General features: G+C 39.3%; 2 protein-coding genes across 4 annotated transcripts in view; both read right to left on the bottom strand.

Moving 5' to 3' along the window:
- nsg2 (neuronal vesicle trafficking associated 2) overlaps nucleotides 1-6,098 on the bottom strand; it is a 40,351-nt gene extending 34,253 nt beyond the window's left edge. Inside the window, exons 1-2 of the mRNA XM_044221944.1 lie at nucleotides 5,798-6,098; nucleotides 5,248-5,421 (exon numbers count right to left, since the gene is read on the bottom strand). Coding sequence (XP_044077879.1) covers nucleotides 5,248-5,376 — 129 coding nt within the window. The 5' untranslated portion in view covers nucleotides 5,377-5,421; nucleotides 5,798-6,098. The remainder of the gene's footprint in view (nucleotides 1-5,247; nucleotides 5,422-5,797) is intronic.
- A 3,796-nt stretch (nucleotides 6,099-9,894) lies between these two features.
- Nucleotides 9,895-23,143, bottom strand: part of cpeb4b (cytoplasmic polyadenylation element binding protein 4b) — a 32,728-nt gene continuing 19,479 nt past the window's right edge. For 2 of the 3 annotated variants that reach the window (XM_044221908.1, XM_044221907.1), the window contains 6 exons: nucleotides 19,113-19,283; nucleotides 18,747-18,836; nucleotides 18,128-18,246; nucleotides 17,859-17,973; nucleotides 16,631-16,812; nucleotides 9,895-14,513 (listed from right to left, as the gene is read on the bottom strand). In XM_044221908.1, the coding sequence (XP_044077843.1) occupies nucleotides 14,286-14,513; nucleotides 16,631-16,812; nucleotides 17,859-17,973; nucleotides 18,128-18,246; nucleotides 18,747-18,836; nucleotides 19,113-19,283 (905 nt within the window). In that variant the 3' untranslated portion in view covers nucleotides 9,895-14,285. Of the gene's footprint in view, nucleotides 14,514-16,630; nucleotides 16,813-17,858; nucleotides 17,974-18,127; nucleotides 18,247-18,746; nucleotides 18,837-19,112; nucleotides 19,284-20,519; nucleotides 20,544-23,143 lie in introns of all 3 variants that reach the window. The other variant, XM_044221906.1, reaches the window with a different exon arrangement.

Genomic DNA, 23,143 nt, shown 5'->3' with positions numbered 1-23,143 from the left:
ATTATGAGGATAAGAACACAGAGCCGTAAAGATTGAATGAGACTTAAAAGCTACTCCAAAGGAACTGAGGAGAGAAACAAGAAAAGGGTGAGGGCGTGTAAGGAGACATGTTGGCCAGGAAAAGAGAATAATTATAAGTCTGTCATTGCCTTTGAAGCAGGTCTTTGTACCTGAGCTTTGATCTTAGAGAAACGACAAACAGAAAGAAAAGATCTGTCTGTCTTTCTGTCTGTGAGTCAAACTATATCTACATCTCTCCACCCTCCTCTGGTTGTTGTTTTATTTTTTTAAACTACCAGAAATCCAATCAAGATATTGGTGATCCAGCGGTGGCTGGGACGTGTCCCTGCCCAGATGGAATCAAATCTAATACCTCTCAATGCCTCAGCCTCTGTAGGCCACAGCAGCATTGTTATGTGTGGGTTTGTGTGTCCGTATGTGTATGAAATTTCCATGTGACTACTGCAGCCCCTGCAGATATCCCTAGGTAACCCTGTAGTTGGGGAGGTCACACAGTCATCAGGCAGGATCAGGGTGAAAACAGCTGGGGTCGTTTTTGTAAAGCTGCTCAGAATCGCACTGCTGATCTGGGGTACTAGTCAGGTCACATGACCCAATAAACCTCACTTTAGCTTTAAAGGGCGGAGAGAAAAAAACAGATCTCAGATCAGATTCTGAAAGGCAGATAAAATCTGATTAACAATGAGCTCTTTCTGGGTTGGGTGGCAAAAACAACATTCAGAGAGATTATCTGAGAGATTTTCTTCACAAAGATATTATTGGTGTACCATATTTGTAGGTTAAGAGATAGAAATCCACACAAAGGTATGGTATGTCTTTGATCTTAAAGCAGCTATAATAGATACGTTAAAAAAAAACTATGTATCAAATGACAATGTGAAAACAATATGACAGTGAAAGGGGTTGCTCATAGTGATGAACTTACAGAGAATTATCACCTGAATCTGCAGCTCCCGTTGGCTTTACGGAGCTTTATAGCAAACTTCAGCTCATTGTTTAGCTAAAGAACCAGATATTTTCATTAGGAGTTGGTAGAGATCAAAAACAGAGCTAAAAGAGAGAGAATATTTGATTTACATTCATCAGGTGGTGAGAAACACGACAAATTAATGAATGTTGCTCTATAACTTCTGGATAGGCCAGGCCAATATATTGGCTCATTGCAGATATATCGGTATCTGCGTATATGTCAGCCAGTAAATGACAAGAAATTTAAGTACCGAAAGGCCAAAGATATGTTTTGAAACAGTTGTACCATTCTATAGTTTGTCTACCATAGATTATATTTTTCAACTGTAAATGTCCAGCATTGTATATTTCTTGGTTGCAGTTGTTAAGAAAACAAATTTAAGGGAACCTTATCAAAAACATTTATTTATGTTATGGGTTGTATAAAGAAAACTTATATCTGACAGGCTATGTCATTATCAGATTATGTAAACTCTCAAATATCGGTATCGGCTTCAAAAATCCTGTATCAGCCCGGCTATAGTGTAATTAAGCAACTGTTTGCAGTTTCCACTGCTCTCAAGTGGCCAAAAATATCAGTTATTGTGTAAGGATTATAACTTTAAAGCAGGATTGCAAAGAAATACTGAAAACTGGCATCATAAGGACAACAAAACTACTGCTACATGGTATTTTAAAAGGACAGAAAAGTGTGATCATACACATACAGTGTAGGATAAAGTACAGTGTGCAGAATTTCCATTAAATGAACTGTGATAGCCATCATCAACACCTCCCACACTCTGACGTCTAATTACAAATTTCATTATTATTTCTCTTGGCCTCTGTTGCGTTCATGCATCACTTGCCAGGAAGACAAATTCTCACACTTACAGCTGGAGACACATTCAAAGATTTAGCAGCAAATTGACCTTTAAAACTCCCACATTGTCCCTTGTAAAAACAAATGGACCCATCTGCATTTGCATAATTTGATTTATTAAAAAGACATTTTTGCTTAAAGCCTGCCAGTATGGACAACTTAAACCATCTTATGCAGAGGCTGAACTAACAATTTCTCAGCCCTGTGAGCAAGTGAGCAGCATACAAAATCTGCATCAGCTGTCAGCCAGTGTATCCAAAAGCAACAGCAATCTTTGTGCCTGTGTCTCCCGAGGAATGTAAAAATTCACTGATAGTCAACAAAACAGCAAGCCTTCTCTGACCTCTTTTCCTTTCAAATGTCAGTGACAATAACTCGCTGATTTTTCGCAGGAGCTCATACTCCACCCAGGTTGTTCTCTCTGTCTCTTCTCTGTTCAGGTAATCAGTAAAACCAAAACACACTAGAGCCGTCACACAGTACAGTGACACGGCAATGTACAGTATACCGTATGTGTGTGTGTGTGTGCGCTATAATCTTAACACAATGGCAGCTTTGACCCCAATATGGAGCAATGTTCTCTTGTCTCGTGGGACTGATTTAATCGGTGTAAAATGACTGACAGCTCTATGAATGTCATGTTACAAACTGGTGGCTGCTGACAGAAACAGCTTATCAATCACACACACACATGCTCACATGCCTGTATTGTACGCACACACACACACATATACACACACTCCTTCTGAATGCACGCAAGCTGCATTGTAAATGAAAGTGCAAGCATGCCTTCCTTTATGTATGCTGTGTGTGTGTGTGTGTGTGTGTGTGTGTGTGTGTGTGTGTGTGTGTGTGTGAGTGAGTGAGTGAGTGAGTGCAGTGAGTGACAAGTTTACCCAGTTAACAGGTATATGAAATGGAAAAAGACTAACCCTAACCCTCAGCAGAATACACAGTGAGGGTTCAGGCTGTATTGTGTGTATATCTTTCTGCAGCAGCGCGAATGGAAGTTCCTTTTTTGGGGTTACCCTCCCCTTCCAAGCGTGTAGGTGAAACTACGGTGGCCACAAAACTCGCAAAAAACACAAACCCTATCTAGAGCCAGTGTGTGGTTTGTCCGTTCTGCTACTGTAGAATCATGGCAGTGCAACCACATCTGTGGAAGGGGACCCGCTCCCTCTGTAGATATAAAGGGCTTATTCTAAGGTATTTTATATTCTTATACACTAATGAAAACATACTTAAATATATATTATATATTATACATAAATAATATATTCAATTTCTGCCAATAGCGCCCCCTAAATGTTACACACTGGACCTTTAAGTTTGCAGTATTTTAAAGGCCCCACAAAACCACATCTTTACTTCTTTCATGTGATGTTTTTGCTGTTTTTCCAGGGATCACTCCAAACTATTTTAGTTAAGGATAGAAAGTGTTTGTTTTGATAGAATGGGCAGAGAGGGTGGGATTTGTTTAAAAAAAAAAAAAGTCTGATGTAGGGCTGCAACTCACGCTAATTTTCATTATCAGTTAATCTGAAAATCATTTTTTGATCAGGCAATTGATCTTTAAAGTCTATAGTGTAAGAAAAAAGTAACAAAATGCTAATCACAAATTTCCAGAGGCTGAGCGGGCATCTTTAAACAGCTTGTTTTGTCCAACCAACAGTCCAAAACTCAAAGATATTTAAAGAATAAATACGCTTATTCACTTTCTTGCCAACAGAGCCAGTAGTAGTTAGCTTAAATTTAGCATAAAGACTGGAAGCTGAGGGAAACAGCTAGTCTGGCTCTGTTAAAGGTAACAAAATCCACCTAGCAGCACCTCTAAAGCTCACAAATGAACATGTCATATCTGTTTGTTTAATCTACAAAAACCAAAATAAACGACACGTTTGGGTTTTACAGGTGGTTGGGGCAGTGACTTCCTGGAGTCTTGTCAAGATATAACGTGTTAATTAGTGAGCTTTAGAGGCACTAGCAGGTGGATTTTGTTATTGTTAGAGACTAACTGATTCAACCTGCTTCCATTCTTTGCGCTAAGCTAGCCAGCAGCTGTTAGACTTATATTTACTGTATAGACATGAGAGTGGCATCTTCTCATCTCTCAAAGAGAAAGTGAATAAACGTATTTTCCCAAAATGTCGAACTATTCCTTTAAATTTACAAAACAGAGAGGAGCAGCAAATCCCCATAATAAGGAAGCTGGGATCTGAGAATGTCTGGCATTTTTGCTTGAAAAATTGATTAAATGATTAATTAATAATAAAAATAGTTGCCAATCACTTTTCTGGCGATGTAGTAATCAATGAATTGACTAATCATTTCAGCTCAGTTATGACGGCTTTGATTATGCCTCCTTGTGTAGGATGATGTCACCATTGAAGATGTTTTCCAGGAAGTTACAGATTCCATTTCATGTTACAGATATCAAATGTCAAATCTCAAGTAATCACTGTACACTTCCAACGTGGACATGAAGGGTTTTTCTAATGACACTACAGGTAATGCTGACTGTTAACGACGTATAACTAAAGGCTAATTGTGAGGGTAGAGAGATGTTTCCTGCTATTAAACAGTATTCCTGTGTCAAACTGAATTGATTGTCCTATTAGACTCCAGTCCAAAGCCCTATCAGGCAGAGTATATAGGTTTGAATAATATTGTGACTGTAATCCTTCTGATACCTAATAAGATGAGCGCTAACTAACTAGTGCAGTGATTTTATGATACATTGATATACTTGGAGTTCTCCAATAAGTAATTGATCAGTAGCTCAGGGGTAGAAATATGGATTCATATAGCTGCAATGATGAAATCATTACACTATAACTGTTGCCTTGAAACGAGCCAAACACCGTCACACAATGAACGCATAATAAAACTTTCATATGTGCAATGAGTGTCAATGAGCTTGCCTATTGTCTAATTCCATAAATTTTCATAATGTGCAATCAGTGCAGCTCACTGTCCCGACCCCATAGAAACACCAATAGTTGCACTGCCACCATGGTAACTGGATTAACGAGTGGCGGTGCAGTTACTATGGGATGTCGAGATGATAAATGACAGTCTGTCTGGCTGTCTGGCACCAAATCTGTCTCCTAATCTCAACTGGAAAACAAAGGACATGGCTGGGAGACAGCTGAGATGAATGAATGTGTGAATGAATGAAAGTGTATGTGTGTGTGGGTGTGTAGGCCTATGTGTGTGTGTGTGTGTGTGTGTGTGTGTTAGGGGGGTATTCAGCATAAGAGGGTTTGAGGACAACGTAGGTCAACAACATTGAGGAGATTTAGAAAAACAGATAGATGCACAAACAAGCAGGAAAACTCTCTCTTTGACACACTCACACATACACACAAACACGCAGAGGAGCTGTAGTCTCTCACCTTGTCAGGTGCTTGGCTCTGGAGGCTGCCAACATCCAGTGGAGTGATGAGGGGCACGTTCTGAAAGCCGTCCTCCACGCTCACAGGTTTGGCCCCTTTGTCTTGAAGATTACTCCCCAGTTTCACCATCTTTCACTGCCCTTATATATTCCCTTATTTCCCTGAAGACTGCTCCTGAATAGAGGAGGTGTTGAAAAAGGATGGTTTTACCTCACAGCCTTTCAGGTCAATGAAACCTGGCACACACAGGCTATTTGATGGAGAAGATTCTAGTGTAACATGAGATTAAATGTTGGGGAGATTTTAACTTGACTGTAGCCTTAAAGTACACAATAAATATGAATAAATGTTATCAAATTACTGTTTTCTTGTGAGCCATGACATTCGGAGCATGCGATTAATTTGTTAATGATTAGCGGAGCAATACACACACAAAAAAAGCATATTTTGTTTGCAATGTGAACGCATCTCGGACTATATTTACAGAACAAAACAAAAACAACAAAAATGTATTCCCCCACAAAAAAAGCAATAAAAAGCAGTTACTTACAGCTGATCGTCCTTGTCCGTCCGTTTCCTCTGTGCTGCGCCAGTGTTTGTGTCTGGACGGAGGCGGAGGGAAGCGCAGATGAGGAGCAGGTGAGGCTGGAGGCTGCGCTGCGGTGTCGCTGCTGCTGATGCTGCGGGAAAGCAACACTGCACCGCCGGAGACAAACTGGATGTCTGGCGGCAGGTTTCCTACCAGCAGGCAGCCCAACCCCCTAATCCAAACACAGCCTCTTCTTCACCGTGCTGATACACCCAGCCTCTGGAGCTGCCACTAGGGGGATTTTTTTCCTTTCAGGAGTCTAGTTTGTTTGGCCAAAGTGGAAACCGAATTAATGTTGCCTTTCAGGGCTGCTCGTGAACTCCTACACTCGAGCTGAGAGGGTGGAAGCATATCCAGTGCATTCATATCTAAATAATACTATAATTATATATTTATATATAATATATATATAATTATATTATATTATAATAATTATTTATAGAAAGGTTTCTGTTTTATTTTGATAACTTAATTGGAGCAGTTTGCCTTAAAGGTGTGCTTGTACCATAGCCTGTGACAGCTCAAAAGTAACCAGAATTAAAATAGAAAACAAATGACATGCAATTATTTTATTTCCTAACAATTAGGTTAATGATTCAAAATCAGTTATCTGTGCCTCCTAAACGTCACATCCCAATAGCTCAGAAATCATAGAAAATCCACACTTCCCAACTGTAAATTTGAAGAAGAAAAAAATCCTGGGATAAGAGATTAAACTTTAACATTTCCCACAGTTATTGAAAGCAGCATAACCGTGTGCCACTCAAATTGGTTATTTTGGTCCTACAGCTCCATCTGGTGGTTCAATGAGTGACACACAGTCAGATTTGAGAGTAGCTGATATCTTAAAGGGACGGTGTGTCAAGAAAGCAAATTCAAAAAGATATGTGTCAAAAAACAAATTAAAATAAGATGATAATAGGAGCAAGAATCATTTCATCAGTTGGGTCGTCCTGTAGCTTAAGCGCCCTGACGGAGAGGACTCAGTCACCATGATCGTTCAGCGTGGTCTGTGAAACAACCTGAAAAGGGTTGCTGCACAGTTTCAAGATGCACTCAGGCTCTTTATTTTTTCTCTCCTTCGTCCTCCGTCCCATGACACTATTGAAAAATGTAGTCCTTCAGGATTTGTGACACTTCACACCTCACATTCTCCTGTGTTGCCCCATAATCTAGCTGTAGGGTATAATCAGATGATCTACATGATCACTTACAGGACATTCATGGTGCAATTTATTACTGTCATGTTGATTGTGATAACTCGGTATCATTTCTGTAAAATATATTGACTGTGGAGGGCTACCCTACACTGCATTAGTGAAACAGCAATGCTCTATTTATCATCATGTTTCTGCAGTGACATGCATTAAAACGCTATGAATAGATTTGTTCAAAGCCTTTCCAACCCCAGGCCTGCTTGCCTTGGTGGACCTGCATACCAGCAATGCTTCATGTGCTTAGCACATTCCCATCTCATCTTTCCTGCACCTGAACTACCACTTCTGTCTGCCTCCCTCCTGGACAACAAGAACATTTGCATGCAGGGACAATGAGGGCATGTTTTCATCTTCCACAAGAGAGGTATCTGTGTCCGTCCACTGCACCCCATCCATTGGTGTCCATGCTGGACTTCCTGGAGGCTATGAAGTTTGTTGCCAACTGCTGCCGCCTCCTGGCCCTTCATGCTGAACCAACCAACTCTTTAACAGAGACTACATACCGGTGGCCACAGAGAAGCCCATCCTGTCCTTCCCTGGGTTAATGAGTTATGGTAGTTTTCCAGAGCCCATGCAGGTCAATCTCTGGAAGACTGATGGACAACAACTGGCATCCTTCTAAATGACTACATGTTGGCCATCCATCTCATCCTTGGAGTTATCTGGATGTAAGGAACCATTCACTGATTAAGCACAAGAAAATTGAACAACTTAACAAGGCGTTCCTCCTGGCAGCCCGATCGGTAGTGATGATTAATGACAGGGTGCTCTTCGGTTTCATCCTTAAAGACATGCAGGTAATACCTCGGTCTCAGCCAAGGACATTCATCTTGTATTCTGCAGAGCAAGGCAGATGATTAACACTGTAAGTCCATGTGTTTTGCCACTGTCCTAGCTATTGTTTAAGTGTTTAGGAAGTCTGGCTGGGCAAGACCACCTTTCACCCAGTTGTGATCAGTGGTTACCCTGTTGTTGTCAGTGGCTGAACAGAAGAGATATATGCTCATCTGTGGCACATTGCTCCATGTCATATGTAAACAGCAGGATCCATGCTTAATTTAATGTCCTTATTGTGCCCCCCATGTTCAGGAAGTTGCTCATTTTTGGTTCTTAGGGAATTGACTATAAGCAAAACACAAGACATTGAATTTCAACCATACCATTATCTGCCATTGTGAAAATCTCAAAGCTAGTCTGAACTGGAGAAACAGCATCCTCTGGTTGTTTTGCGCTATATGGTAATGCAGCTGATTTACTTAATTTTCCTGACACAATCTGACAAGCTGCTCTTGTTTGCTCATGGAAATTATGCTTATGTCTTGTTGATTTTTACCCTTCAAGTATATATTAGCAAGATGTTCTATCTTGTGGCAGTGTCATGGTTGCATTCATATTAGTGGGCATGGAGAAGATCTGTATTCTGTAAACCCAGCGTCCATATCCCTAATAATTACCCAATAATTCCTGTCTTTGTTTTAAAGCAACCACTGGGTACTCTCACCTGGAAAGGTAGGCTTCTACTGCACTTTATTAGTCTAGCTCAAAGCTGTGTCATATAGCCTGTACTTTATACCAGTAGTAACATATTGATTCAATAAATTATCAATTTCTGAAAGAAACTGGTACTGTACATATGAAGAGCTCTGCTGCAAATGAAATATACCCTTGCCAACAAATTGACTGATGTTTCAATGAGTAATCCTGGAAATTGAGAAAACAACACATGTGCAACACACTCGTGCTTTGATTAGTAGATTGCATGTCTGATATAGTTGTCTGTAGTCTGTAGTATATTATAGTATAGAAAGTCAGAGCTGAAGGCTATTAGCTATAAGCTCAGCCAACTCAATTCAATCAAAGGACACATCTGACCCAAGTCTGCATTTACAACCCATGTTGGAATACCAGGCTAATCAAGTACAAAAACAAACTAAAAAAAGATCAATTCAAATAAAATGATTGGGCCAAATTGGAGAAAATGCTTGCTAACCTAGCCAAATGCTACATACAGTATACTAACTAAAACTGCACTAATAAAAAAGCATCTACCTATCAAAAGTCCTATTAAAAAATGCTAACATCCTGACTCTACTCAGATCTAGCTAATCTGACTCAACTACTCTGTCGTATGCCCTCAATCACTTTGCAAATGACAACTCCAAACTCTTCACATCGCTGAGAGTTTTCATACATCTCGATCAAAGTGAGCATTCACTTCCTTTAACTTTGGGGCCAAGTCAAAGATTTGTTTTCGGTTCAGAAGACACATTTACAGGATTTCCTCTGGAAAAGGAAAAGAAAATAAAGTGGATTTACTGTTAAAGAGCAACTTCATCAGCTGAAAATGTTATTTTTTCTGACCTTCAGTGGTTTAACTTCTGATATTGCTGCAGTGACATAGAAATGTACTGCAGGGTGTGGTCAGTACACCATGGCATCACCGCTGGGTGTGGTCAGAGGTACAAGGAAGTAACACCATCTTTCAGCCTGTTGCCAAGTTGCTCTTTAATTAGTGACCAAACACCTGCATCAAAAGGAGTTTTAAACAAGCAGTTATTGTTGAAGGCTCTAATGGTAACCTGCTCTACTTGTGCTTTTTAAGGCCAAACATGTATATTTAACTCCTCAAAATGTGATGGGTCTTTCTGACTTACAGTCAGAGCTGAATATTTAGACTGACTGCTCATGTACATGGTAATATTACACTACACAACAGAGCCAACTGTGATTACAGTACAGAATGAGACAAAATACAGCAGGGTCGTCTAGTAGTTAGTAATACTATCCCATAACAGCTTTAAATGTCCAAGACTTCACATAAATAAGCACACCAAGCACATATTTTCATCACAGTTAAGATTTATTTCATTCAACATTTCACATTACAAATATTTAAAAATTATGCATACTGTTATAAATAGTTGGCTGCAAACAATTAAATAACATTAGATTTTTCTTTTTCGTTTCACTAGCACTTCTACAGACCAACTCCTAGAAATATGGACATATCCGTATTACATAACTTAATTAGAAAGGAAAATACAAAAATAGGAACTTATAAAGTGAAATGACAATAAAAATTAAGGTGATATCTTAAGTAAAAAAATGCTATTAATAAATACAACAACCTTCCCATACACAGTTAAAAACTATTGAAATCTTGCCATTAAGTAACATCATTAACAGACAAATATTTAAATATTTATTTTCCTTCAGAAAATGTGAACCATATATTGTGGAGCACAATATAGCAATTAGTAAAAACTAGACACTTTAACATATTAAAAGCTTCACCTCAAAAATATAACAAAAATCTGATCAAAATTATAAAAATCAATTATACATTCCAATTAAAAATATACCAATAAACAGCTAAATACATTGTTGACCTAATAATTACAATGCAATCAATCACAGTAGCTTAAAATAAACAAAATAAGCAAATGAGCACAAAACCTTTAATGTTTTAAAAATAACTTCAATTATTTATATTAGTACAAATAGTTTGATTTCTTTTCTTTTTTACAAACACCAGCATGAAAAGGATTACAATAACAGTAGAAAATGACTGTGAAAAACATATTAACATCTTCTTTAATTAAATGTCTGCAATTAAAAATGGCATTAAAGAATTACATTGCAAAGAGTCTTTATCTGGAAAAAGGTTCAAAAGAAGTATTGCACATAACAACTTGAAGTTAACTTGCAACATTTACCACATTCAAGTCTTTAAGCTCCCCTTCCTCCAGATAGGTCTATATAAGATCACCTCAACAGACAGCGGGGATGAGTTCTCAAGTCTTTTAAACAGTGTTCTATAAGGATGCTCAAAGTCCTGCACTGCCAAATCGATTTAAAAGTTAGTTTCTGTCTTGTTTCTCGTCTTATCTCTCTGTCATGTGCATTCTGCAGAGGTCTGCGAATGGGGAAGCGAGGAGATCAACACGTGGGGAGGGGAGAGGGGGAGGGGGTGAGGTGAGAGTGGGTTTGGGGTGTCCTTAACAACTTAATAGTTGGGAAACATTTGGTGCACACCACAACAATTAATTTTAATAACTAATTCATGTACTTGTCATTTTCTCTTTTTTTGTCATGCATGCTAAGGATTACAATAGGTGCTAGTTGGCAAGTTCAAGAATATATATATACTTTTTTTTCAAATATTAAAATATCTAAACATCAAACATCCATTCTTGTGATACGAGATTCAGCGTTAAGCGTGAACCAAATTTTGCATTCTCCTTATAATAAGTTATACTCCACCTATGGAGAGGAAACCAAGACAGAAGTTACCATTTTCCAACTAGTATAGCCATGTTTAGAGACATTAACATCAATTTCAAATTACAACTTGTTTTTTTTATTCTCGCCATGCTGTTATTGACTAGATTGACTGGAAACATCTAGTGTACGAAAAGCTAAGACCAAGAGAGCAATACACTTTGGTCTCTCCTCTGCAGATCTGAAGTCGCATCAACACAAGTGCGCACTTAGTTGTAAAGTTTCCTCAGCACTGAAATGTATAAAAAGCATAATTGAAAATAATATATATTGAAATCACTCAACTTTTTTTCCTAAAATGAACATTTCCATATATGCAGATCTCTCAGTAACAAAAGTACAAAAGCTACCTTTCACAATGTGAAAAATTGAGGTATTGCAAAAAGGAGTTTCCCCATTTGTGAAAAATGTGCCTAAAATGACTGTTGGAAAAAGAAAAAATATTTAGAAAAGTAGTGCATAATAAATGTTTATATGTGCATGACAAAATAATTTAGCTAGAAAACACTGTACCAAAAATCAGCAGGCCATGTATAAAATAATTTTTTTTCATCTCATTTAACAGCAAATTCTTCACAAAGTGTTTTAACTTCTAAAATGCTCACCCACAAAACTAATGTCCAGGGTGCAAAACTGGTGCAATGACACCACGCCGATATGAGGATACGTTTCTCACTAGTGTGTATAATCAAGTTTCTGTACTAACTCCCTGACATATTTAAATGCTCGGCTTGTAGGTCACCACTGAGTGACTTAAAATGTCAAACTAATGTGAGGATTAGTTTTACTTTTGCTGTGTAAATGTGCACTTTATGTTAAATTTTCCCAAACATGCAGACCTATTTGAGATAAAAAGAACCTACCAGCCTACCAGCGTGCACCTCCATTTTGAGCTATGGAGACTGTGAGGCCTTGTGTATGCGTGTGCGTGTGTGTGTGTGTGTGTGTCTGCAAGCCCTGTTGTTTTTCCACTGGTGTTCTAATGGGTTTTGACTGCACTGTCAAATATATATATATATATATAAATATATTATGTTCAAGGCCAATCTTTGGTTTGCTGGGCTTGACAGTTAAGCAAAACTGGGTTGAAGTGACAGATCTTAAAAAAATATATATGAAAAACGTCCTTGAAGAAATGAGAAAGAAAATAAGAATAAAAACCTAAACAAGAAATGAGCTACAGTATGACCCACTACTGCACAGCCATCTTTGGTTCCCAAAAGCCACTGGGTACAACCAACTGTTATCAAGAGCAAACTGCATGTGGGTCACAAGTGTGTAGTAGTAGAGCACACTGCAGAGACTATCTTCATTTATGCTTCAAAAACACTGGATGCTGAGTTGGATTAGCTTGGCAGGAGAAAGGATAGAGGGTTCGCCGAAAGGGCAGATCCCTCCATGACTCAAATGTGTGCTGACGATTCGGAAATCAGATAAACTTTAATTGCTTCTTTCGTTAAATGCAGCTGACTCTTGGATGCAAAGTAGAACTTTTTCATTAAAGACTTGGGAGAATTGCACAAATGCATTTTTTTTTTTATCTAACAAAGACAGGCTAGTTTCCCGTTTGGTGGTAGCCCCGTAAAAACTGCAATAAAAAGGTGGCCAGTTGACCAGCCTTCTCTCGAGGAGTTACCTTAACCTCAGTCCTGAAATATCTGGATCCCCAACTGTGTACAGACACAGAAAGCAGGTTTTGATCCATGAATGTGGCCCTAACCTCTGTTAGCTGCTAGCTTAGCAGCAGAGGCTGCAAGCAGACATGAGGAGGGGGAGTGGGGCTGGACTGTATCTCTTTACCAATAAACCTGTCTGTCTCTCCTGTAGCCTCCCTACGCCATACATTCCCCTAATACGCTGTATACTGTACGATGCTCTGCTCTGTCCCTAGCACAACCCTGGGTTTGATTACAAAAATAAGGAGGTGATGAAGCAAGTGAGTACAAAACTGTGCCTGTCACATCACACTCTGCCTGTTGTATCACTTCCCTTTGATTATAGTTCTAAGGAAAGGAGAACACCAGCGGGTGACAATGTTTTCTTTCTTGCTTTCGTTCCTTTTTTTTTTTTTTTAACTGTATTCGGCACATTAGCAGCTGAGTTTGAGGTATTAGTTTTTGCATGTGGAGATCAAAACCCAAATATGTGTTGCTAAAATTTTGTTGTGATTTTCAAGTAACATAAAAATATTTGTATGATCTGGGAAATCATAAAAAGAGAGGTTCAAACATTTTGATATGGGAGGGAAAAGAATCTATTTCGTTCTGCAGTTGGCCCTCTCTGTTCTTAAGTTAATTAAGATTCAGCTTTGGTTAACTACTAAGGGTCTCATATATTGGATCTGCACTCTTTAAATTGGAAATAATTGCACTCTTCTTTAGCAACACCTTTTTCAATTCACATTTGCTCTGGAGCCTCTTGTATCAATAGAAAACGTAATCACACCTCTCAGAAACAAAAAGCCAATGAGATACTGTTTCAACAGCATTCGTTCTGGAGGCTCGATACAAAATAAAAAGCAATAGCTCTGCTACAAAAGTCGTCAATCAAATGTCAAATGAAGTGTATCTGTTTTGGGGCCTCTTGTATCAAAATTAAAATCAAATACATAGTTTAGAAAAATATGCCAATTGAATAGCAGAGTACCATATCACACCTCAAACTTTCCTATATATGTATTTTTTGAGAACTCATAAAAATAAACACTTAAATAAAATTATGTTACACATATTTTTTCCTTGCTGGACATATTTGGATATAATTCCAGTTTTTCTTTTCTATCTTCAAAATATAGATATATATTAACTTAATAAAAATGACAAAAAGTTTCAGTGAAATTAGAGCAAAAAGGAACCAGCAACAGAAAAGTGCATTTATTTGTACAATGATTTGCGACTCCTGCACTACCTGCCCTCCTGCTCCCCTGTTGCCTCTCCCTCTCAGTTGTCCACTCAGTTCCAGCGGAAGGAGATGTGACGGGGCCGGTCGCCTCCCTCCTTCACCAGGGGTTTGTGAAACTCTCGTCCGGCGCGCGAGTGGATGGCCGCCCAGCAGTACTCGCAGTAGTACTGCAGACAGGTGACGTTGGCGCAGAAGAATGGTGCAAACTTCCCGCCGCAGCGAGTTCCCTGGCACTCATCGCACAGCTGGTCATCCAGCACGTATGGCTTCACTTCCACCTGCGATTAATGAAGATAATTTGAATTTAGCAATATTATGTCCTTTAAATTTCTGTTTGAGTATACTGCTGTTCCTTTATAAATCCAATTCTCTGCCAGATGTTTATCAGCAGACTTGCAGGAAATTAAACAGATGGCTACCTGGAAGGTAGAAAATTAATCTGAAAACTTATGGTTTGTTTGGAAGATGTAACAAGTATACTACTGGTATTGTTCTTTAAAGTTATAATCCTTTAGATTTTCAATCAAGCTTTTTTGACACCATTTATGGTCTGTGCTTTTTCAGCAATAGCCATCATCTTAACCTTCTGTAATCACCTCTAAATAGTAGTTTTCATTGTTAGTGGCGGAGTCCGCCATTCCCGCACAGGATTCAAATTACCTACCTATGCACAGGAAATGATGCATATGCATGCCTGTAATCCGTCTTACTGTTGCTGTTTTCATTTTATCTCATTGATATTAGTCTTACAGTTTACTGTTCACTCTCCTAACGCCATATCAGAGCTGTATTAAGCTGTATTAATTACTGAACATTTCCTATTGCTGATGGTTCACATTAAAGGACCAGTGTGTGAGATTTAAGGGGAGAGGGCCTTTCGTGCTTTTTGCGAGTTTCGCGGCCACCGTAGGTTCTCTTACATGGTTGGACAGGGAGGGTGAGGCGAGCGGTATTCAGTTGGTCGCAATCTGCAACCTCACCACTAGATGCCACTAAATCCTACACACTGGTCCTTTAAAAGATTTCAAATAGTGAAACACAAGGTGGCGTTTACTGTGAAGCAGTCACGGGAAATTTAAAACGTGTCTACAAAACAAGACAATATCTTTCGGCATTTTGTCAGCGGATTAGTTTTAAATATTGCAGTTTATTGAGTAATGAAGCAAGAAAAACCAGCCACAGTGAGCTGTTAGATGTAGAATTGCATGTGACTGGTTCTAAATTTTGTGGATTTCAAAAGCCCTTTACAGACCATACTGTATACCATTCACTTGCTTTTCCAACTGCTCAGTGATGAGGGATTGTGCTATTAGCAAGTGAATGTCACTAAGGCACTCCTTCTACAAAATCTGCACACCAATTATGCAAATGAGAAAGCAGCATACTATTATTCCAGTATTTTATATTATGATGTTACCTCATCACTAGATATTTCTGTTGGACTTCTGCTCATGTTATCTTGTGAATAATATTTGAGTCAATTAGCCACCGTAAGCTGTGTTACTGTAATTCCTTGGCTGCTGACAACAGTGGGTAAGTCACTGATAGCCTTAGATTGAAAGTGTAAACACATCACACAACTGTACATTGTGTGAGTGACAGTAGAGTCATAAACTACAGTAAACTGGTGAGATTCTGAGTGCATTGTGGACAGTTTGTTCCAGAACAGTAGTAGTTGACTGAGCTTTTAATGTTACTGCAGTGGTCTCATGGAACAATTATAATAATCTGCCATGACACCTAAAAATCAAAACACTTGCAGGCCACACCTCTCTGTAACTTCAACACTGTACTCAATAAGTGCCCTCCACCTGCCTGTAAATGTTTTAATTGAATCTGCACTTCATTATTCTAATATACTAATGACAATTGACTCCTCACTGTAATTGCAAATAGGACATTGCTATAAATAATCATGTATGCTCATCCAACCTACCCTGTACTGTACAAATAAAGGTTAAATAAAAATAAATAATAAGGAAGACACATACATTTTTTAAGTCCTTGTTTATGTTGGATTTGATCTTTCTAACAACTATTCTGTGCTGCTGATATTTTGGTTGAATTCAATTTGAATTTGTGAGAAAACCTCTTCTTGAAACTTCTTGCAGTCGGGACAAGTATCGTTACTTCCATCGATCTCTTATAATGAATTAACAATTAGGCTTCCCTACTACACACTCTCTACTAATAAGCAAACACATTCTGTATCTAGTGCTGCATTTTTCACTAAACAAAAACTAGTAAGACATTTAGCACAACTCAGAAATGGGGCAAAGGCGATGAGAGTATTAGAGAAACAGAACAGGAAGTGAGGTGTGGGGAGACAAATGAAGAAAGAAGGGGACCGTGAGGGGAGACCAAAAACACTGAGCTCTCTTTTCTTTCCACTCACCCGTTTATCGATTTCTCCATGCTGCAGCTGTACAAAGCGAGCACTGATAGCAGCAATGTAGCTCTGCTGATTAGAGAAGGCGACCCGCCCTGCTCCCTTGGGGTACTTCAGCTCAGGATCTGTGTCGATGCCAGCATAGCAAACCCCACCATACAGGCGATCCATGATCATGGCCAGCTCCACTGAAAAGTGGGGAAAAGACACATAGAACTAGGTGAACAAAATATTCACAAAAACAAATTTGATGAACAGAAGCAAAGAGATATGAACACAAAACAATCTGGTACGATCCAGCGATTATGTGCGCATGCACACACCCACGGGCCAGTGAACACAAACACACCAAGTGGATGAGGGTTGTTGATCTCAGAGCTTAAAACTGTCAACACAGATGGATTAAAGTTCAGCAGAGTTTGATTGGGCCAATATGAGAGTAGTGTCAGCTGCTAAAATGGTTTATTTAAAGTTTTTATTGTGTTTTTCTTAACAGCAGTTAACAAATATGTAAATTGGGGGAGATAACCTTGCACATTTACAATGCAGCTTTACTTGTTAAAATATAAAAAAGTGAAATGGCAGATTGTAAATTTAGACCCAAATATTACACAGGGTCAAAAAACATTTAATGCCCCGCAGGGACTCACGACCTTGGTCATTACTACAACTACAGCGCAGAAGTCTAAAACACAGCTACCAGCAGTGCAGAAAACACACAGAACACACAGCACACATGCTATCAGGATTAAAGGGAATTTAATATTCTACACAGCACGCCGTGCCACAGAGAGTACTTCCTGATAGGACCAGTGTAGGTCAAAGCCGATTTCACCGGCACAGTGCCTCTTTTAGCTCTACCCTCTTGCAGGCCTGATGTTTACTGTGACCACAAGCTGATCGCATTGCAGTGTCTTACAGAAAGGAGAATTTTGCTTAAGCCTGGCACTTCAAAGATTGGGAAGAAATGAAGCATGAAAAGTGAAAGACGGCTACTTAGTGTTGCTTATTTGTGATTTACAGTATAAGCATATGCAAAAAGATGAAATGCAGAGGTGTAGTGAAAAAAATATCGAACATAAAGAACACAAAAACATCTACACTGAACATTCAACCCAGATGTACAGTAAATGCTTAAAATATAAGTGTTGTCATTGTAAACGCTCATTTGTTGTTAATTCACCTGGTGGAAAAAAGAGTCTTATATAAAAAGATAAACATAAAAATGTAATACCTGCACGGAGAGGACGAGGGACACCTCCCACAAAGATGGTTTTCCTTGGGTCCAGAGGCTGAGATCCATCCATCACAAAATCGCTGTCATTCAGGTTCCAGGGGCGGATCTGGACCTGTCACACACAAAACAAACAGGTTTTAGCTCTAGAAATAAATTGCACTAAGCACCGTTTCAAACAAGCTGCTTGTCATGTAAAGTCAAGTAAAACTCATAAACACAAGCTTCACTGAGCAGATGGGTGCATTTGTGTGTGTGTTCCCACTGACCGGCTTGTCTTTGATGGTGGGGCTGGACACACAGAGGTACAGCTTGCCGTCCTCTTCGATGCAGGCATCGATCAAAGCCTGCACTGAGCTCTCATCCTGGAACAGCAGGAAGGCATAGCCTACACAAAATACAGCAGGGTTATTCATGCTGCCAGGGATGCAAAGTATTGACAAAGAGTCATGTTGGAATTTAGTGCAATGATTACTGTGACTGCACGTCTGATCACGACATTCTGCATTCACAGGAGGAGGGCATAAGCCCTTACAAACAGACAGAGAAACAGACAAACAGTCCAGACACGGTTGCAAAATGCTTTACATAAAACCCTCAAGACAAAACCAGACTGCACAGACCGTCACAATGTGCACACACAATGCTGTGCCACAGAATACTAAAATCAGTTACCAAAAGACTTCCTTTTTCTCACGCAGAAAGACGGAGACACAGAAGTAATAACTAAAACCTCTCTTTTGTAGTAATAAATTGGATCAGGAATTGGTAATGATAAAAAAATATAGATATATATATATATATATTGCAGCTTCCCTAACAAAACATTAAACAATTATAAGACAATACAGCAGAGAATGGAGAAGCCATGATGACGATTTGACACACCTTTGGGGGGAAAATAGGATTTGCTCTCTGCTTTGTGAGGCCAGTCCACAAATAGGTGTCCAAAACGCCGGAAACTGGCTGTTATCTCATCTGAAATTAAGCAGACAGAATGCATACTCATTGGCAGTCCATTGTTTTGTTTTTTTTAAAGTAAGCACTGAAGAAGATTTACAGAAAAAGTCCAGCCTCAGATTTTACTGTAGGGTATCCTCAATGTACAGTAAGATGATTGCGCTGCAGGATTAAATGTCTGTCTTATGGTATACCTTTCCCTCAAGCTCCCATCTTCTAAGTTTCAATCACAGCCGAAAATGACTGAAATGGCCCAGAAATTAAATCCTTTTGATCTTAATGTAACTACTTTACCTTCATCTATATCCGGGGGCAGTCCTCCCACAAAGACCTTGCGTGAGTAGCGTTCGACGCGCTCGCCATTCTGGTGTGGAAAGCAGTGTGGAGAGCCCAGGCCCGCGAGACCCTGATCGCCACGCTCATCGTCAGGGAAACCATCCTCCATGGGGAAGAGAGAGGAGTGGCCTGAGAGACAGAGAAGAAGAAGAAGAGGAGAGCAGGAAAGGTTTATTTCCTGAGGAAATAAGACTTTTCATTCACTTTTCACTGCACAGTAATCCACCTGGTGCTGGGCAGAAAAGGAAGTATTTCTTTTAGTGTTTTTCTCAATCTAACAACACTTACCACATCATTTAGGTGTGTCACTAGCATGTAATGCACATTACTAGGGATGCATTATAACATATTTCTATTTCCTTGTGCTCTGTATGGCTTTAATAACCTCTGGTGAGAATGAATTTTTGCAGAGGAAAAAAAACAAAAGTAGGAGTGATGGGTAACATACAGCATACAAAGGTTGGTAGGGGATCATGTTAAACTAAAAATCATCATCATCATCATCAACTGTCTACTGTCTGTAACTATTAAAATTAGGAGAAACAAATAGACATAATCAAGAGAGTCAAGTGGTTATGAGTTCATTTCAGTCATGTAGCATAGAGATATTGCAGTTTGAAAGTACGAATCAGAGTCTGGACTGAACATGCATGCAGGTTCTCTCAAACAAACACAGAAGTCCTCTCAGTTAGCAAATCTAAATAGTTTCACAGTGGACTGTACGTGTGTGTTTGTGTGTGTGTTGTAGAGGTTAAGCCCTCCCTGGCCTATTCCTGCTCCCATACAACCTGCCCTGAGCTGCTTTATAAAGATTTAGGCAAGGGAGTTAGCCTGAGCTTACAGTATGTGCTGTGTGTGAGTAAGTACGTGTGTATGAGTGTGTGTGCGCACGTGTGTCCGGCCATGTGCCTGGCCATGTGTCTGCGCTTCTGTTGCAGTGTGTGTAAATCACATACTAAACTCTGTGTGTCTCTCTTTCTCATTAACTTTCAGCTAAATGTGACACTAACAACTAATGTGTGGCTCAACAATCTTGCAAAATGTGTGTGAAAATGAGAAAAAGCAAGCAGAGTCAAGCATAACGAGAGAAACACACACTAAAAGGATGAAAGCATAAGATCACTTCACAGTGTTATAGCAAGGCTCGACACTTAGACAATCATGCAGACAAACATGTCACTGTACGGATGCAAAGCACAGAGTCATTCAAAACTTTAATGAGCATTCATTTAACAACCAACGCCCCATAACCAATAAAATCATAACAGCACAGATTAACAACGCAAAATCAATCAAAATATTGAGTCCTACAGAGTTGACTTAATGCTGGAAAAGTGACATAATATATCCAGGATTATATTTTACCTCGTCTCCTGCTATAATTCCTGGCTGCATGTGGAATAAGGACAAATCAAAGAAGAGGGTGATTATAAAAGATGCATAATACACTATACCAATAAAAGTGCCGGGTGGTTCATGACAATGGAGGGATATTCCATTATCTGCCCGTCTGCCCTTTATTTTATTAATGAGCTGGTAAGCATATTCAGCCTGTGGAACTGTCACCATACTACTTTATCAACACTAGACTATAAAGTCAAAGTTTTATAATGGAAAGTCTACATTTGAAAGGTCTGTGTACACTGGCTAAACAATTGTCCAACTTATCTAATTCACTTAGCTTAGACTGAAAAGTCCAAGCTAAGATTCATGCATAGAGTCTGCCTTGTAATTATGACCAAGAATCATATCGAAGGGAAAAGAAGAAATTGTCCAAGGACTGAACCTTGAGGCACACCATAGGTAATCTGGGACAGTGATAAGATAGCAAGATAGTCTAGTAAACCCACTGCTTTAGTCAATGAAATGAGATATGACTCCACACAGCATCAAATGCTTCATTAAGGTCAAGCAGCACTAACATCTGCATCACGTACAACCCTGATAGCAACAGCAGATTCAGTGCTCACTGACAGAAACAAGACTGAAAAACTATAATCCAAGCTTTCCCAGTGGTAGTGGTTTTGTTAGTTTGTTTGTTCCTGTTGCTAATACCAGTGCAATGGAAGCACTATTGTTGCTGACTATGGGGGGAGTGAAACTTTCTTCCACCATAAACCAAATAAAACTGCCAGAAGTAATTACCAGTAAGTGTTTCTGGACATGGTCAGTCAAAATGTATCTATGACACAGAGCCGTTACAACCTCCATTGTTTCCAGTGTAAACACTGCGGTCAAGGAAGGCAGCAGTGGCCCCAAGGAGAGAGAGGGCGGCTGCCACTCTTGCGTAGGTGCACAGCTATCTGCCTCTGTTGCCCGAGTTGATAATTGTTGAACTTTTCCATGGTAGCACAAATGAAATCAGTGATAACTGGATGCTGCTATAAAGAGCGATGCTTCACATTAAGTAATTCTGTTGAAAAATTATGAATATATACTCATTCCATATAATACACTCACTGGGAAATAATGTTTCATTACACATAGCTTAAGTGAAATGATTTCCCATGTGGACACTGGAGAGATTGTAGCATCGAGCCATCTAAAACTTTAAGAACATGGAGGGGATGAAGAAGTGGCCAGAACACACAAGCAATAATCCTCGGCTCCCTCAGTGGAATTTCCAACCCAGATGGACATTAACTCTGGGGGGAAGGTCAAAGAGAGCTAGAAAGAGAGACAAACAGGAAAGTAGATTGAAAGAGAGTAGAGTAGTGCTATAAAAAGGTGTGTGTGTGTCTGTTTGTGTGAGTGTGAGAGAGAGAAAAAAATATAGATTGGAAGAGATGGAGAAACAAGCTGATAAAAAGCTATGTGGGTGAGGGTGAGAGAGAGAGAGAGAGAGAGAGAGAGAGAGAGAGAGAGAGAGAGAGAGAGAGAGAGAGAGAGAGAGAGAGAGAGAGAGAGAGAGAGAGAGAGCTCTGAATCCTGCCTATCTGCTGGCACCATCTGTCTCAGGGCTTGATGACAGCTCCTGACCATGTGATCTCACCATGTGACCCAGCGATCTTGTGAAGAAACTACTGGTCTCTCCTGTTTTACATCCTGGCCCAAGACCAGGAGGCAAAAGCTACAACAACACCATTACACAATGATAAAGGTAATGAGAGTGTGCAAGGGCAAAGGAGAGGTAGCTGAATATTAAACTGTTATTGCAGAAACTGCTTCAAGGGATTTGCCGGATTTTATTCAACCACTGGAGAAAGGCACAGTTATTTATATACAATTTAAGGGCATTCTTTTCTTCTGTGCAATAGGACCATATGAGGAAACTACAGTAGCTAAAAATGAGACGTACTATTTACAATATCCTCACAGTATTTTTCAGAAACACAGACATGAGGGAATATATTTAGTTAAGAGTTAAAAAAATTAAACTATAAAAGGAGCCTCACATTTTGTATCAAAAACCCTAAAATCAGAGGTGTCATGGCAGGTCTACTGCTCTAAGATAGATAGATATTTTATTTATCCCTAGGGGGAAATTTGCATGTCACAGCAGCAGCACACAAACAAATCACACAGTACAAAGAATAGTGCAAAAACCAATGTCAAACTCAAGTACTAACATACCAGATAACCACAACATCCCCAATTTGAATCCAGCAGGGGGGGACCTTTGTTACATGTCACCCCCCATTTATTTTCTGTTTGTCTACTGTATCTATCAAACAAAGGCAAAAGGCCTGAAAAATAAACCTAAACACCACCTAAAAGCGAATCCACAAATATAAAAACCCTATACTCAGAAAGAGAGACGTTATTGACAGGACAAGAAAGTGTTGTTACTAGGAGCTAACAGACACACAGCTAGTCTCATCCAAAAGCCATTTCTCTATCTCACATATTTCCTGGTGTCAAAAAGCACTACATCCTCTCTCTGTCCATTCATCCTCTTTCACTCCCCTCATCATCCATCTATATATTTGAGGGACTAGATGAGAGGTCATCAACAGAAATGCTTGTTGGTTAAAACTACTGTTAAGAGG

This window comes from Siniperca chuatsi, linkage group LG14 (genome assembly GCF_020085105.1).
Source record: "Siniperca chuatsi isolate FFG_IHB_CAS linkage group LG14, ASM2008510v1, whole genome shotgun sequence".
In the NCBI taxonomy this organism is placed as follows: domain Eukaryota; kingdom Metazoa; phylum Chordata; class Actinopteri; order Centrarchiformes; family Sinipercidae; genus Siniperca; species Siniperca chuatsi.
The sequence above is the reverse complement of the archived record's forward strand: the minus strand, read 5'-3'. Positions and strand labels throughout refer to the sequence as shown.